This window comes from Phymastichus coffea, unplaced genomic scaffold (genome assembly GCF_024137745.1).
Source record: "Phymastichus coffea isolate CEN01 unplaced genomic scaffold, Cenicafe_Pcof_1.1 PCOF00014, whole genome shotgun sequence".
In the NCBI taxonomy this organism is placed as follows: Eukaryota; Metazoa; Arthropoda; class Insecta; order Hymenoptera; family Eulophidae; genus Phymastichus; species Phymastichus coffea.
Genome location: NW_026706825.1, coordinates 6,224,720 through 6,241,609, shown reverse-complemented (window position 1 = coordinate 6,241,609; position 16,890 = coordinate 6,224,720). Strand labels below are relative to the sequence as shown.

The 16,890-nt window shown below is 33.3% G+C and overlaps 2 protein-coding genes across 7 annotated transcripts in view; both read left to right on the top strand.

Moving 5' to 3' along the window:
- Positions 1–16,890, top strand: part of LOC131674647 (uncharacterized) — a 287,868-nt gene that overhangs the window by 144,034 nt on the left and 126,944 nt on the right. The window lies entirely within an intron of this gene.
- The window catches only part of LOC131673570 (protein-tyrosine sulfotransferase), a 150,698-nt gene that overhangs the window by 83,540 nt on the left and 50,268 nt on the right, over positions 1–16,890 (top strand). For 5 of the 6 annotated variants that reach the window (XM_058951694.1, XM_058951685.1, XM_058951664.1 and 2 more), the window contains one exon: positions 9,952–10,199. In XM_058951694.1, the coding sequence (XP_058807677.1) occupies positions 10,053–10,199 (147 nt within the window). In that variant the 5' untranslated portion in view covers positions 9,952–10,052. Of the gene's footprint in view, positions 1–9,951; positions 10,200–16,890 lie in introns of those variants that run through there. The other variant, XM_058951703.1, reaches the window with a different exon arrangement.

Sequence of the window (16,890 nt, the reverse complement as noted above, 5' to 3'; positions counted from 1 at the left end):
CTTTTCGTAACATATATATTTCAATGCAACGAAAGGAATTGTGAAATAATAAACAATGTTTAGGTACATAATCAATTGATCAGTTGACAAAAATAATTTATTATTTCAAAGTCTTTACCACGAGTCAGACTCGTTGTTTTCGCTTATGGCACAAATTCTTTACCACGAGTCAGACTCGTGGCTATAGGCTAAAGGGTTAATAGATATCTTGAAGCATCTCAAAATTTTGCAATGTAATTGTAAAGCAATTTTAAACAAACTTTTATTCATAATTATGCGTCTAATTATGACATTATTGTTATATTCGGAACTTTGCTCAAAAGTGATAAAATTTTTTCAGTAAATGGATTTAACACTCTTAAGTTCGATAGACTTGTTGATCAAGGATCTGTCTTACCATTTTTTATAACAAATAATATTCTTTTTGAGAAAATTGATTTTCATTTAAATCTTGTAAGTAGGAGCCGTTTTGGTTTGTACTGACATGAACGATTTCGTCATTGTATCGTCATACAGACCAGCTAAACCAGTTAATGATCTAAATCGTAGCGGTTTTCTTTGCAAGATGAAGTTAAATAATTCTATAAATGTATTTTACTTGAGGACTTTAATACTCATCACCTTTACTAAGGTATTATATCAGTAATTATTGTCAAAATGGTAATGTTATTTTCAATAACTCGGTCTTTGAAGGATTTTTTGTTTTGAACAATAACACGTTTTCTCGATTAGATTTATTTAATAAAGGTTTGACTTAACATATATAGACTTAACTTTCACGTCAGCGAACCTAGCCTTTTTGGTTAATTGGTCGGTTCTTGAAGACTCATGAGACAGCAATCACTATCCCATTGAAATTTCTTTCAATTTATCAATAGAAGAAAAATCATGCTAACTATTAACTTATTAAGTGTCACCTGGACATAACTCAGGCATTAAGAGTATAAAACCTTTTGACCGCCAAATGCGAGCCAAACCCACAAATACTATATAAGGCGTACATTTGTATGACTCGCCCAAGGCATATACATAACTAAATTCATATTATGTTCATGTGTTATTGTTAACGGTCAGTTTTCCTGTGTAAGCGTAAGTATACAAATAGATAATCGTAGTTTCATAGTTCAGCGTTTAAGACAACGAACAAGTTTGACTTGCAACATACTTGCATATATTATAGACATAATGAATACCCACAGATCAGCCCCGGGAAATACTCAAATTAAAAAAAAAATTTTCAGTAGAGTCAAATTTGCTCAGTTTATCTATGTTAGCCAAATAATTAGCTCGTATTATATTTTGCAAAAAAAATATATAAAAGTGTTTCTTTTTTACGCAAATTTTAAACAATAATATCTTACCGAAATATCATATTTGTTCAATCTTGTGTTCTTAAAAAATGACTCACTATTACAAGAAATTTGTCCTGTTATAATATATTTGAAAAATACATTATTTTTTATAAATAAATTAAAATAATATACATACACTAATCAGCAGCCGTAGCCAACTCCGTAAGTTAACATATGCGTAAGACGACTGTTTACTTGCTTACGATACCAATTACATTATTCAAATTTCTTTATAAAAAATAATGTAATGGGAGCAAATTATTTGGCCAACATAACCGAACCGAGTAAATTAGAATCTGGGAGTGGTAACTTAGTATTGGACTAGGTTTGCCGATACAAACTGCAACAGCCACCGAGTGCAACACCAATCACGATACCAACACCAACTCAGTACTGTCACCAATACAATCAATACCGAGTTTGTTCTTACTTCAAGTCTATAATACTAATAATCAAAAAAAAATTAATAAATTGAGATCAATATTAAGATAAACACACCAAGACAAAAATTTGAAAATTCTAGAATGATCCTAAAACTAACAATCAGACCAGAACGATACTAAGATCATGTAAAGACCAATCAAAAAGCCGTGCAGACGTCTAAGAGCAATAAACATAATGAACTCGTTGCTAATTATTCAAAATAAAAACGAATATAAGAATGAGTGAGAGTACAAGAGCTAAGAAATAAGAATTTTTTGTACTCTCCATTTTTATATATAAATTATATTGATAACAAGTTTGGCAGAGCAATCCCTTAAATTTGGTAATTAAAAACAAACACACCACATCAATTATCGATAACGTTTCGTCAGCATGGTCACTAACCTCCTCAGATCTTTATTGAAAAACATCATATAATAATGAAATACAAATAAATACGGTCAATACACAAACAATTAAAAGCTTAATTTCCTTACCAAATAAATATTTTCATTTCTCTTCAGTACATCTTCAATCAGTCACATAATCTGTGTAACAAAAATTTGTTAAAGTCAAAATATGATATAAAAACAAAAAACATAGTGGTCAAAACATTTTGGTCAAATCAGTGATCACATCAATAGTTAAAACTGTACTGAAATGAACTTAGACTGTGTTTACAAAGCAAGAAAAAATAAGCGTAGTCTATCTGTACATACGGGCAATACTATGGTATACAAGGAATATGCTAGTCAAACATCAATGCCATCAACTAACGAGTCTCTATACAATGCATACCTAATTTTTGATATATTCATATAATCTTTGATATTGTTTACTTAAAAATTTGGTATCTTCTTGTCTATTAATAGTGTTATTGTTAATATTAATGTAAATCATTTCAGCAAACAATCTTTTCTGTTTGTTACTCTCTCTATGTAAAATCATAACATTATCAAAATCAAAACTGTGTGAAGGACTTTGTTTAATGTGTAGCGGGATCGGTAGTAATTTATCAGAAGGTGTACTTTTGTGTTTATAAATTCTAGTTTTTAGTTGTCTTTTTGTTTGCCCCACATATGAACAATCACAATTACCACAAGAGAACTTATAAATAACATTAGTTTCTGCCCACTTGTCCAACCTATCTTTTTCCAGTGTAATTATACTATTTAATTTATTATTCATCAATGGAATACAAGAAATATTAAATTTCTTTAGTTTAGATTTACAAGTAAAGAAAAGCCTTTTGTGGAACGGTAATGAATTAGAAAAATCTCCTCTTGATAAATCAATATTATTCTCATTTTTAACCATATTATTATTGTTTTCTGTGAGTTTATATTTTTGCATACGAAGTCGGCGGTAAATGCAAAAATCGATAAAGTCATCAGTATATAACAGTAGCAGATTACAGTTATCAGTATATAATATTCTAAAGGCGTTCAATGAGAATGGATATTTGGGCAATTTTAAATACAATAATGAATTTGTATTACAAACCCACACAGCATTAGCAAGAGCTTATGCTCTCCCAAAAATTCATAAACTTGACACTCCGTTTCGTCCGATTGTTTCAACTGTTAACAGCCCTTTGAATTTTTTATCGAAGATTTTAGATAAAAAACTTAAAGATTGTATTAAAAATCCTAAGTCTCATGTTAATAATAGTTTTGAATTAGTCCCTAATTTTAAATCTTTGTTCCACATGATTATTGTTTAATCTCTTTAGATGTAACATCACTATTCACAAATGTACCAGAGTCTTTGGTTATTGATAGTTTGGAAAAAAGATTTCACCAAATACACAATCACTTTGGAATTCCATTTAAAATTGTTATCGACACTGTAAAATTCTTATTTGCTAACAATTTTTTCCAATTTAATGGAAAATTCTATGAACAGATTTTTGGTATATCAATGGGTTCACCTACGTCCCCTTTGTTTGCTAATTTAGCCATGGAAGATTTGGAAACTAATTGTTTGGCATTACTAAAAGAGAAATATGATTGCATTCCTTTATTTTACTATAGATATGTGGATGATACGATCTTATGTATAAAGAGAGAACATATTGAGATTGTATTGTAAGTTTTTAACAGTTACAATGATCATCTAAAATTTACACACGAACTTGAAAATAATGGCAATATCCCGTTTTTGGATTTAACTTTATCTATTGATGGACATAAAATTATTACGAATTGGTATCAAAAACCAACTTGCTCAGGTAGAATTCTTAATTTTAATTCTAACCATACTGTACAACTTAAACGTAATATTATTTTTAATATGGTAGATAGAGCCGTCCTACTCTTACATAAATTTTTTAAAAAACAAAACTTAGAGAAAGTTAAAAACATTCTTATTAACAATGATTATCCGATGGACTTTATCGATTTTTGCATTTGCCGCCGACTTCATATGCAAAAATATAAACTCACAGAAAACAATAATAATATGGTTAAAAATAAGAATAATATTGATTTATCAAGGGTAGATTTTTCTATTTCACTACCGTTCCACAAAAAGTTTTTCTTTACTTGTAAATCTAAACTAAAGAAATTTAATATTTCTTGTATTCCATTGATGAATAATAAATTAAATAGTATAATTACACTGGGAAAAGATAGGTTGGACAAGTGGGCAGAAACTAATGTTATTCATAAGTTCTCTTGTGGTAATTATGATTGTTCATATGTGGGGCAAACAAAAAGACAACTAAAAACTAGAATTTATAAACACAAAAGTACACCTTCTGATAAATTACTACCGATCCCGCTACACATTAAACAAAGTCCTTCACACAGTTTTGATTTTGATAATGTTATGATTTTACATAGAGAGAGTAACAAACAGAAAAGATTGTTTGCTGAAATGATTTACATTAATATTAACAATAACACTATTAATAGACAAGAAGATACCAAATTTTTAAGTAAACAATATCAAAGATTATATGAATATATCAAAAATTAGGTATGCATTGTATAGAGACTCGTTAGTTGATGGCATTGATGTTTGACTAGCATATTCCTTGTTTACTATAGTGTTGCCCGTATGTACAGATAGACTACGCTTATTTTTTCTTGCTTTGTAAACACAGTCTAAGTTCATTTCAGTACAGTTTTAACTATTGATGTGATCACTGATTTGACCAAAATGTTTTGACCACTATGTTTTTATATCATATTTTGACTTTAACAAATTTTTGTTACACAGATTATGTGACTGATTGAAGATGTACTGAAGCGAAATGAAAATATTTATTTAGTAGGGAAAATAATCTTTTAATTGTTTGTATATTGACCGTATTTATTTGTATTTCATTATTATATAATGTTTTTCAATGAAGATCTGAGGAGGTCAGTGACCATGCTGACGAAACGTTATCGATAATTGATGTGGTGTGTTTGTTTTTAATTACCAAATGTAAGGGATTGCTCTGCCAAACTTGTTATCAATATAATTTATACAAGAGCTAAGAACAAGTCGAACTAGGAACGGTGATTAGAATGTACGTGAGCACGGCTAAAGTTAGCTTGATTTTTCTTGGTAGCACTGGAGCGTGTGTGCAAACCAAATTCTACACTATTATGCATAGTATCTAAATTACCTGGGAAATATAAATACCTACATAGAAATACTTACTCATAGGCGTGCAGACGAACTGAGTAGGAGATATATGACAACAATTCGCATGTGAGTCGTTGGATTGAAAGCGAATTGTTGAATGAATGTTGCCTGATCATAATATCATTTGCGTTTACACTTAACAGTACATAATGTAGCGAAAATTAATTTGTAAATAAAAATAATAATGCTGTAAGGATGCAAATAAAAACACATTTAATCGGATCATTGGTTTACTTCGTATGAAACAATATCTAGGTATTATAAATTCACATAGAATATTCAATTTAAAATTACTTTGTAGAGAGTAAAAAGAACTTTCCAATGCGCTCCCATGCATCTCTATAAATTTATTTACACCAAAGATACAAAACTTTTAAGATGAACTAATTTTGCTCATGGTGTATCTACCCAGTAATGTATAATTTTTTTTTAATTATTAGATTTGTATGTACTCGGATACAACTTAATATGTGATATTCTTGAATAAAAATTTGCAGTTGAAAAAGCACAGATGTACGAGGGTGGTCCGATAAGTACTTAGCCTCACCGCCCGATGGCGCCACTCTCGCAAAAGAAATATTCTATTACGTAGTACCTTCTCGATGGTTACTCTCAAGATTTCAGCCGGATCAGAGTTGTAGTTTATTTTTGAGAGCGTGTGAAAGCAAGTATGTCTGTTGATTTTTGAAAAATGGAATAAGAGGAGTATCGGTCGGTGATTCGATTCTTGTTTTTGGAAGGGAAATCGCGCAGCGAAATCAAAAAGCGCTTGGATGCTGTGTACGGTGACTCTTCTCCTTCGATGGCGACCCTCAAAAATTGGTTTAACGAGTTTCAACGTGGTCGCACGTCGATTTTTGAAGAGCCACGTCCAGGTGCTCCGAAAACGGCTACCACGGAGGATAACGTCACAAAAATTCACGATCTCGTATTGGCAGATCGACGATTGAAGGTGCGCGAGATAGCTAAGATCGTAGGCATCTCAAAAGATCGCGTGGATCATGTCCTGCATGAAATTTTGGGCATGAGAAAGCTGTCGGCGCGATGGGTGCCGCATTTGCTCACTCCGGACAACAAGCGCAACCGTGAGACAAACTTCAGAGCAATGTCTGACGCTGATTAAGCGCAATCCGAAAGAGTTTCTGCGTCGTTTCGTGACAGTCGACGAAACATGGATCCACTGGTATACGAGGTGTGATCAAAAAGTAAGGTGAATTTTGAAATTTAGCGGGCTACGTCCGTTCGATCTTCGACTTTTTTATTTGGTTATGTCGGTACACTCGTCTAGAACATACGTTCCAAATTTCAGCTTTGTAGTATGTTTGGTTTTTTTGTGAGAGGCATCAAGGTTAGAAGTGTTTTGCGTGCTCCACGATTTGCTGCTGTCTAAAAACATGGATCAAAGAGTTTGCATTAAATTTTGTGTGAAAAATGGAATCAAATGTTCCAAAACACTTGAAATGCTGAAAGTGGTATACGGTGAGTCTACTTTAAGCCAAAAAAATGTTTACAAGTGGTATAAACTCTTCCAAGAAGGCCGAGAAGACACCGACGACGAACCTCGTTCTGGACGCCCCAGCACATCAACAACTGATGAGAATGTTGAAGAAGTGAAGAAAATAGTGTTGGGAAATCGTCGAATTACCATTAGAGAAATTGCTGATGATATTGCCATCTCATTTGGTTCGTGCCAATCAATTTTGACGAGTGTTTTAGACATGAGACGTGTGTCAGCGAAGTTTGTTCCGAAATTGCTCAATTTCGACCAAAAGAAACGTCGCATGAGCATCGCCCAAGAGCTACTGAATGACGTCAACGATGATCCAGATTTACTCAACAGGGTTATAACAGGTGACGAAACATGGGTATATGGTTATGACGTCGAGACTAAGACTCAATCGTCCCAGTGGAGGCATTCTGGATCACCAAGACCAAAAAAAGCATGCCAAGTTCGATCAAATGTAAAGGTTTTGCTTAGAGTTTTCTTTGACTGCAGGGGCGTGGTGCATCATGAGTTCGTGCCACAGGGTAGAACAGTAAATAAGGAATATTACCTGCAAGTTATGCGTAATTTGCGCGAAGCAATCCGCCAGAAACGTCCGAATTTGTGGAAAAATAAAAATTGGCTTTTGCACCATGATAACGCCCCTGCTCACACATCGTTTCTTGTGCGCGAATTTTTGGCTAAAACCAACACAGTAACGATGCCACAGGCACCGTATTCCCCAGATCTGGCCCCCTGTGACTTCTTCTTGTTCCCAAAACTGAAGAGGCCCATGAAAGGACGGCGTTTTGCCACGATTGAGGAGATAAAGACGGCATCGAAGGATGAACTAAACAAGATCACAAAAAATGATTTTTTGAAATGCTTTGAGGATTGGAAAAAGCGTTGGCACAAGTGCATTATATCCGTGGGGGATTACTTTGAAGGAGATAAAATAAAAATTGATGAATAAATAAATATTTTTTGAGAAAAATAAAAATTCACCTTACTTTTTGATCACACCTCGTACACCAGAAACCAAGGAACAGTCGAAATAGTGGACTTTACCCGGCGAAAGTGCTCCGAAGAAGGTGAAGACTGCCCCATCGGCCAGAAAGGTGATGGCCACCGATTTCTGGGATTCACAAGGTGTGATCTACATCGACTACCTTGAGAGGGGAAAAACGATCACGGGGCTGTACTATGCCGAATTATTGGGCCGATTCGACGTCGAATTGCAGAAAAAACGGCCCCATTTGGCGAAGATAAAAGTGCTCTTCCACCATGACAACGCACCGGCTTACACCTCCGCCGTCGCCATGGCCAAATTGATCGAATTAGGCTACGAACTGCTGCCCCATCTACCGTATTCTCCAGATTTAGTCTCGTGCGACTTCTTTTTGTTTCCAATCTTGAAAAAGTCACTCGCCGGGCAGAAATTTGAGTCGAATGAGGAGGTAATCGCTGCCACGGAAGCCTACTTTTCAGACCTCGAGGAAACGTATTTTTCAGACGGGTTAAAGAAGTTGGAGCATCGCTGGGCCAAGTGTATCGAACTAAAAGGAGACTATGTTGAAAAATAAAACGCCACTTTTCGAAAATTTTCGTTTTTCTTTTGTAGGCTAAGTACTTATCGGACCACCCTCGTAGTAGATTTAGAAGGTTAAGGAAATTTTTATACACAAGAATATGAAATTTTACCAAGCGTCATTATAAAAACTATATATATTTTATGAAAAGTTTTAGTATAAAATGTAGCTTCTAAGTAATTAAGAGAAAAGTTATACGTCAACAATTTTTATGGATCAGCCATGATGTCTTAGTATTATCGTAACGTATTGTAATTTTTATAATGAATTTCGTTATAATTTCTAAAATAAATTTCTTTCCTTGTACAGCCGTTTAGTTTATTGGTTGACGTTCAACATATCACCCCCTTAAGCGTAAACTCTTGCGGTATGTGAGTAGTCCTCGTGTACTTTGTCCACGGCCTAGATCTGAATTTTTACCGCGGCCTTTGACGAACTTCACATGCGGATGGTCAATCAATTGCTGTTTTTACCTCTTTTGCATTAGCTTTGTTTCTGTGCCTCTATTTAACGTGTACTCACCGCGTTTCTTCTTAAGAACCAGATTAAAAGATAGGTCAAAGTAGGCTGACATGAGGATAAGTTGACCGATGTCTAATAACTTATCAATAAAAAGACTCCGCTTAAAGATCACACACGAGAGCTGTTTACCTTGAGTTTCAATCGAATTATATAACTGAATATAGAAAGAAATTAGTTCGAAGTGTTAAAGGTGCATTTTAAATAAATTTCCTATTCTGAAAATGCAAAGTGTGCACAATTTAATATTCTTTATTGAGGAGCCTTATTTATATATTCACCGAGAATTTCTATATATAATGTCGCGAGAATCAACATGGCAAACCTATAGCTTACACATTAATTTATGCAAGTTAAGGGTTTGCCAATACTTTGTTCCCTTATTTTATAATGCTTTATCTCTATTATATCGGATTTTCCTACAGTTCTTGGTGAAATTCTGCCCATAAAAAGCTCTCGAATCTATTGCAATCACGACTAAGTATAACTAGCGAGGGCCATTTTCCAGAATGTTCCAACGAAGAGTTGTTAATAAAGAGTTGGGTTTGTGAAACAGTATGATTCGGTGAGTACGCCGTGCGGGCAAAGTTTAGAGGACACAAGATAAATGCCAAAGTAAGCATTAATTACAGAGTTCTTACTCAAAATATCAGAGCTTAACAACTGGTGGCAGGGCGCTTCTAATAGCGTTCGTCGCAATAAAGAATCACAAAGGCGAAAGCCAACAGTCGCGATAACAATAAAATTCGTGTCAAATGACTTATCGATTGAAGTAATATATCTACGAGAAATAGCTATCGGGAATGGGGCGAGTCGAACAGACACAAAGCAAGCAAACTCAATAGTCTACAAGAGTACAAGCTTTGTTGCCGATACGTAGCTGTAATGATCAGTTATCCAGGTTGTGATTGGTGACTGATTTAATGTTTGTGCTTTTTTATGTTTGCAGGGAAACAAACACGCTCAACAGCTCATAACCAGTGATTCGGTGCTAACTGGCAAATTGGCCGCATGCATGTGTAAGAGGCAACGAGAACTAGCCGCCGAGGGATGACGTTTGCATTTGGGCGCGGGTCCGTGCGACGGGGCCCCATAATCTGTATCGCCGCGCTACTCCTACTGCTGATGCTCTACCAGCTAGGCGTCATCTGCGTTGCACCTAAGGACCGATACGGTTCCGTGATGCTTGCCAAGCAGGTTGGTCTATGCGTCTCTAACGCGAGACTATTCTACTTTCACCGAAAGCATTTTCGCGTCACTGGCTGGCTGAGTCTATTACTATTCTCAGGCGGTTTAAAGAGAGGCCGACTTATTTTACATCTGTTTATCCATGCTGAAGACAGGACTAGGTCGACTCACATATTTATCTATGAGCTCTTCTGAACGACTATTTTTGCTTGACTTCGTAATAAACGCAACTTCGTAGCTAGACTACGTCAATTCCGAAGTATATTGTGCTCCCTCTCTTTCTCTCTCTCTCTCTCTCTCTCTCTCTCTCTCTCTCTCTCTCTCTCTCTCGCGTTGTCTCTTTCAGCACTCTTTCTCACTTGTATTCACTTTTTGCTAATTTCTGTACTGTGAAAATCTTCTGTTTACCCTTATGCAATTGGCCAGCACTCGGCTGAGGTTCGCTCCTGTCAAGTTTCTCTCTACTACCAAAACTTGTTAAACTGTTAGATCGCCATCCCTCTACTCCACTCTCTGGTTATGACAGACGAATAACGTAGATTAGTATCGAATAAATTTGTACCTTAGATTTTCTACTTATATATATTCTCGTTGGTACTCCTTAAGTTCTAATGCATAATGACATTTTCAATTTAACCTATCAGCGCTTAAACGGAAACTCTACGTTGTCCAATTTCAACGTGTTACTGTATGCACAATTTAATTTCAAAATTCTAAATCTATTGTCTGTTATGTTTTCAAATGTGTTCTCTCGAATGAAAATGATTGCAGATCCATTCCAGAAAATTCCAGAAAAGAATTTTAGTATCGGCATATTAAAAAATAAACAAAAAAACGTAATTTTTTTTTGAAAATTAGTTTTTAATCACTTTTTTTTGCTTTTTAATTTTTTTACGTACGTATAACTGGTAAAAAAAGTATCCATTACATCTAAACTAAACATTATTCGCATGATATTATTTTTAATGCAACGGTCCTATCTATGAGCTTGTCTCTTATTTCACTGAATCACTGCAACCCGCTAAACTCATCAGTTCTGTTTACATCAATTAGGTATTAAACGGCGCCACCTCACCTATTATTTGATTGTCTTAGTACAAGAGTCTAATTTCATGACCATATAAGGAGCGTGACGTTACATACTTATAGATATAGATATAATAGTTTTTGTTATTTGAATAAAATATGTTAATTAAGAGTAATTTTGATGAAACAAAGCATTTTTATATAGATTTTAGAACATATATTTAGATTATAATAATTATAATTGCGTTTAATTATTAAATGATATTGAATTTTAATATGCAAAGTTAATTTGTTTATTACATTGTAAATATTAATTATTAGAAAAATACGAATACTCTAAATTCATAATAAATATCTTGAAAACATGAGTAAGAATTGGTTTCATTGATAATAGTTTAATTATAACTAATATCAATAAATAAATAATTAATAATTTATTTAAACATTAAGTTGTATATAGATCGAAAGCGTTAATTTTGTACATAAAAATGACAGCTTTGTAATTTACAAATCTTAATTAATTAATATAGTAATTACATTATAAGATTATAGAAAAAACCGTTACAAATATGAAAATTTATTATAATTCAAATGTTATTGACTAATTTGAGTATTTCTTTGTAGAAATTACTTCTACAATTGATAAACTATGAATTTATGTAAAATTTTTTTTGGTTATATTGTAAATATTGTAATATTACATTAATTAACTTTATTAGTTAATAAATTTTGACGATACTATTTGTGATAATTGTAAATCATTCAAAAACGATCAATAACTAATTTTGTAAAGCTTACATGTTTTAAAATTTTAGCTTTAATGTTTATTCACTTGTAAATTTAGAAAATTCATTTCTCAAAAATCGCGAATAATTCTCGAAAATTCGAAGAGAACTGTTCTGCCAAAAAAGGCGGGAAAATTTGTGTATAAATACGCTGATTTTTGCACAGGCTAGCATTCACTCCTAGCCTTGCAAAGTGAGCGAATGAGATTGAATAAACTTGGCTAATACCTACGAGGGTCGTTTGAAAAGTCCGTGCAAAAATGAAAACTGCTTGATTTTTTTTAATAAATCTTTTGTATTTTTCAACATAGTCTCCTTTTAAGCTTATACACTTCATCCAACGCTGCTCTAGTTTGTTAATCCCTTCTAAATAATAGGATTTGTCCAAGTCTGTAAAATAGGCATTCGTTTCTGCAATCATCTTTTCGTTTGAATAAAATCGTTTCCCCGCCAGCCATTTTTTCATATTAGGGAACAAATAGTAGTCCGACGGAACCGAGTCTGGGGGGATGTGAAACGAGTTGGAACCCTATCTCCATCAGTTTTGTGGCCATAACTGCTGAGGCGTGAGCTGGCGTATTGTCGTGGTGGAAGAGGACTTTTTTGTGGGCCAATCGTGGACGTTTCTCTAGCAACTCGGTTTTCAAACGATCCAATAACGATGAATAATATTCGCCTGTCATGGTTTTACCCTTTTCCAGATAGTCGATAAAGATTATTCCTTGCGAATCCCAAAAGACAGTCGCCATAACCTTCCCGACCGAAGGAATTGTCTTCGCCTTTTTCGGAGCAGATTTCCCCTTGGTAACCCATTGTCTAGACTGTTCTTTGGTCTCAGGAGTGTAGTGATGTATCCATGTTTCATCTTAAGTGATGAAACGATGCTTAAAGTCTTGCGGATTTTTCTGGAACAGCTGCAAACCATTCTTGCAACACTTCACACGATCTCGTTTTTGGTGAATCGTGAGCAATCGCGGCACCCATCTAGCGGATAGCTTTTTCATGTCCAAATGTTGGTGCAAAATATTATGTACCCGTTCGCTCGAGATGCCTACAGTACTAGCAATCTCACGCACCTTCACTCTTCTGTCAGTCATCACCATATCATGGATTTTATCAATGATTTCTGAAGTGGTAACCTCAACAGGGCGTCCAGAACGTTCAGCGTCTTTTGTGCTCATATGGCCACTCCGAAAATGTTGAAACCACTTATAAACCATTCTAATCGAAGGTGTACAATCACCATAATGTTTATCAAGCTTCTGTTTAATCTCCTGAGGCGTTTTGTCTTTGAAAAAGTAATGTTTAATCAATACACAAAATTCTTTTTCGTCCATTTTTTTACAACCACTCGATTTCTTTGATTGAAACGAATGTAAAACGCAAAGTAATTGGCCGATCTGGCTGAAACTTGGTGTGTGCTCTTCCAAGATATGCCACTAACTGAAAATGACCTTGATACGCACTAGTAGCGCCATCTCTCTGACTTTGTACGGACTTTTCAAACGACCCTCGTAAGTTCTTTCTCTCATTGTGATTAACTAAGCAAATCCTCTCTCTTCCTATTGTAATTCATGCTTGACTTATAGAACATCTCGCGCTATAAGAAACTTGGGCTGAATTATATCCTTTATAAAAAAGACTTTAGCTCTGTTTTGAGACAATTCGCACCATAAGAAACTAGGGCAAAGTCTGTCTTTCTCTTGAAACTTTACTTACATACTTATATACATTATTTGTTGATATATTTCATATTAATAATTAGAGTAAAATTGAAAGAAACGAATTCTTACTTATTAACGCGATAAGATCGTGAGAGTACGAACTATTAAATAAATTATAAGTGATACGAACATCACATTAAATATTTTTATTTAAATAAAATAAAAAAGAAAATTTTCTTTTGTAAATTCGTCAATTTTCTTCTTCAAAAGTATAGACTTTGGTAAAAACTTCATAAGAGTAAAATGTTTTAAAATTAGTCAAAGAATCCCGTCAAATTTTTCATAAGATAAAAATGGATTTTTTAATTTTTCAGAAAATCGAGAAAATTCGAATTTTCCAGAAGTTGTCAAAAAAATCTGAAAAAATTTAAGCGTATTTTTTGGCTAATTCTGAAATATTTTTGTTGTTATGAAGTGTTTACCAAAGTCAATAGTTTTCGAGACAAAAATTATGAATGCTTGAAAAAAGCATTTCTTTGCCGGCGAATGATATTGCCATTACCGAGCTCTTACTACCAGGAGGTAAACGCAATGTAGAGAGCCTTTTCGTTTTTTGTTTTTTTCTTCAGTTGTAATATTTATCCTGCGATTCATAGAATAAGATTTTAATTATACATGTCAACACATTTTCACACCTACAGATTGAACGTGATGTAATCAAAGGAATTTGATGCACTGAATCAGAATCCGAGCTTAAAATTGCTCCATCTCCCTCATTGTTTGAGATATTTTAACCTAAAAGCGTCAAAAACATAGTTTTTGCTATTTTTCTACCCCTGTAACTTCGTGAAAAAATATTTTTCTGCAAATTTGACTACGACGGTACTTTCAAAAGCAACTCTTTCCTTCAAAATGCACTCCTCATTTTTTCAATATCTACAGCAATATGACACAATAAAGTATGATAAATTAGAATTTTTGCTAATATCATTTAAGCAGAGAAGAGATTCACTTAAAAATAATCTTTGCTAAAAAATAAAATAATATTCCAATTACTTAATTAAAGAATCCTGAACCCTGTTAGGCAATAACCTCTGACCACTACATCTCAAGTTCCTTAACCAAAGAACCCTGCTAGGTAACAACGTCAGCTCGCTATATTCCAAGTATCTTCTATCTTCCAAGTACATATCAAGTACATCTTAAGATCCTTGTACCCTGTAATAACCCCCAACCAGTACATCCCAAGTTCCTTAATCCACTAATCCTGTTCCGTGCTAGGTTTACCATTGTTATCTTTCAGCAAAACTTTCCTCTGCTTAAGTGACATTGGCGAGAATTCGAATTTATCGTACTTCAATGTGTCATGTCTGTCGAAAAAAATTGTATTGAAAAAACAAGGAGTGCATTTTGAAGAGCGTGAGTTGTTGTTAAACTCATTAACGCCGAAAAAGCCAACAATCTTAACTTTACTTTGCGTTTATTTTTGAAGTACTTAAACATTAAGAATATGTCTGAAACTGACTTACACTATGTTTTTGGGGTCGCTCTACAAGATTCTAAAGTCAAAATGATGATTAGATGTCAAAAAAAAAATATGGCGACTTTTTTCGAAAAAAGCACTGAAAAATTTGTCGAAAAAAATTAAAAAACCGAATTTTCTATTAAAATAGCATGTTTTTATTCAACAAAAATGAGCACAAGTTTGCACAAACATTTCAAACTTTCGAAATATGGCCTATAAAAATTAAAAATTCCAAAATGTATGTCTCAAAATAGCGGCGAAGTAGAAATTATTTTTTTAACTTCAGAAGCGTTTTTCTCAAAATTAAAAGACTTTAGCGAAAAATTTCTAAGAACAAAAAAGTCTTAAAATCAGTCAAGGAACACTATCAAATTTTTTCTAAATTTTTAGAGACATTTTTGGAAAATTGGATTTTCCGGATTTTCCAAAAAGTCTAAAATTGTCTCAAAAATCCGAAAAAATTTGAGAGTATTTCTTGGTCAATTTTAAGACTTTTTTATTCCTAGAAATTTTTCGCGAAAGTCTTTATTTTTCGAGAAAAACGCTTCTGAAGTTAAAAAAGTAATTTCTACTTCGCCGCCATTTTAAGACGTACATTTTGGAATTTTTAATTTTTATGAGTCATATTTCGAAAGTTTGAAATGTTTGTGCAAACTTGTGCTCATTTTTGTTGAATAAAAACATGCTATTTTGATAGAAAATTTGGTTTTTAAATTTTTCTCGACAAATTTTTCAGTGCTTTTTTCGAAAATAGTCGCCATATTTTTTTTTCTTGAAATCTAATCATCATTTTGACTTTAGAATCTTGTAGAGCGACCCCAAAACATAAAATAAGTCATTTTTAGACATATTCTTAATGTTTAAGTACTTCAAAAATATACGCAAAGTAAAGTTAAGATTTTAGGCTTTTTCGGCTTAACCCTTTTCCTCCCAAATAACACAAATTTTTTCTTAACTTTCATCCTCATATCTTTTAATGAAAAAATCGTATGAAAAATTTATCAAGCATCATATCTTGTAGATTTTGACCTCCTCTTTCGAATGCCATTGACAAAATTTACCTAAATTGTAAGCCGGAAACGTTATAGGCCTGTATATTTTAAAGTATATTTTGAAATGGAAAAACTTTGCACACACCATTTAAAACACTGTTATCGGTGTTATAGATGTCTTTTCTTTCAAATGCCATTGGATTTTTTCCGAAATTCAAAATGGCGAATACAAAATGGCGTACGAAAGGAAAAATTTTTTTTTTAAATTTGACTAATTTTTTCCTCCAAAACTATCAAGTTTAGTGAAAAATTTCTAAGAACAAAAATGTCTTAAAATTAGTCAAGAATTACTCTCAAATTTTTTCAGATTTTTTTACAGCGAATTTGGAAATTTCGATTTCCGATTTTCCACGAATTCGAAAATTAACTCAGAAAATTCTGAAAAAAATTGAGAGTACTCCTTGGTAAATTTTAAGACTCTTTTGTTATTATAAATTTTTTTATTGAGTCAATAGTTTTTGAGTAAAAAATTAATCAATTTTGTTCCTAGTATACATTTTTTTCAAATTGGTTTCACAAAATTTAAAAAAATTTCAAGTCTAACAATTATTTTTTTTTGCTACTCTCGCTAAAAGTCGATTTTCCTGATCATGACGCGATAGGACTTTAGGCGAGAGAGTTAATTTTCGAATTCGTGGAAAATCGGAA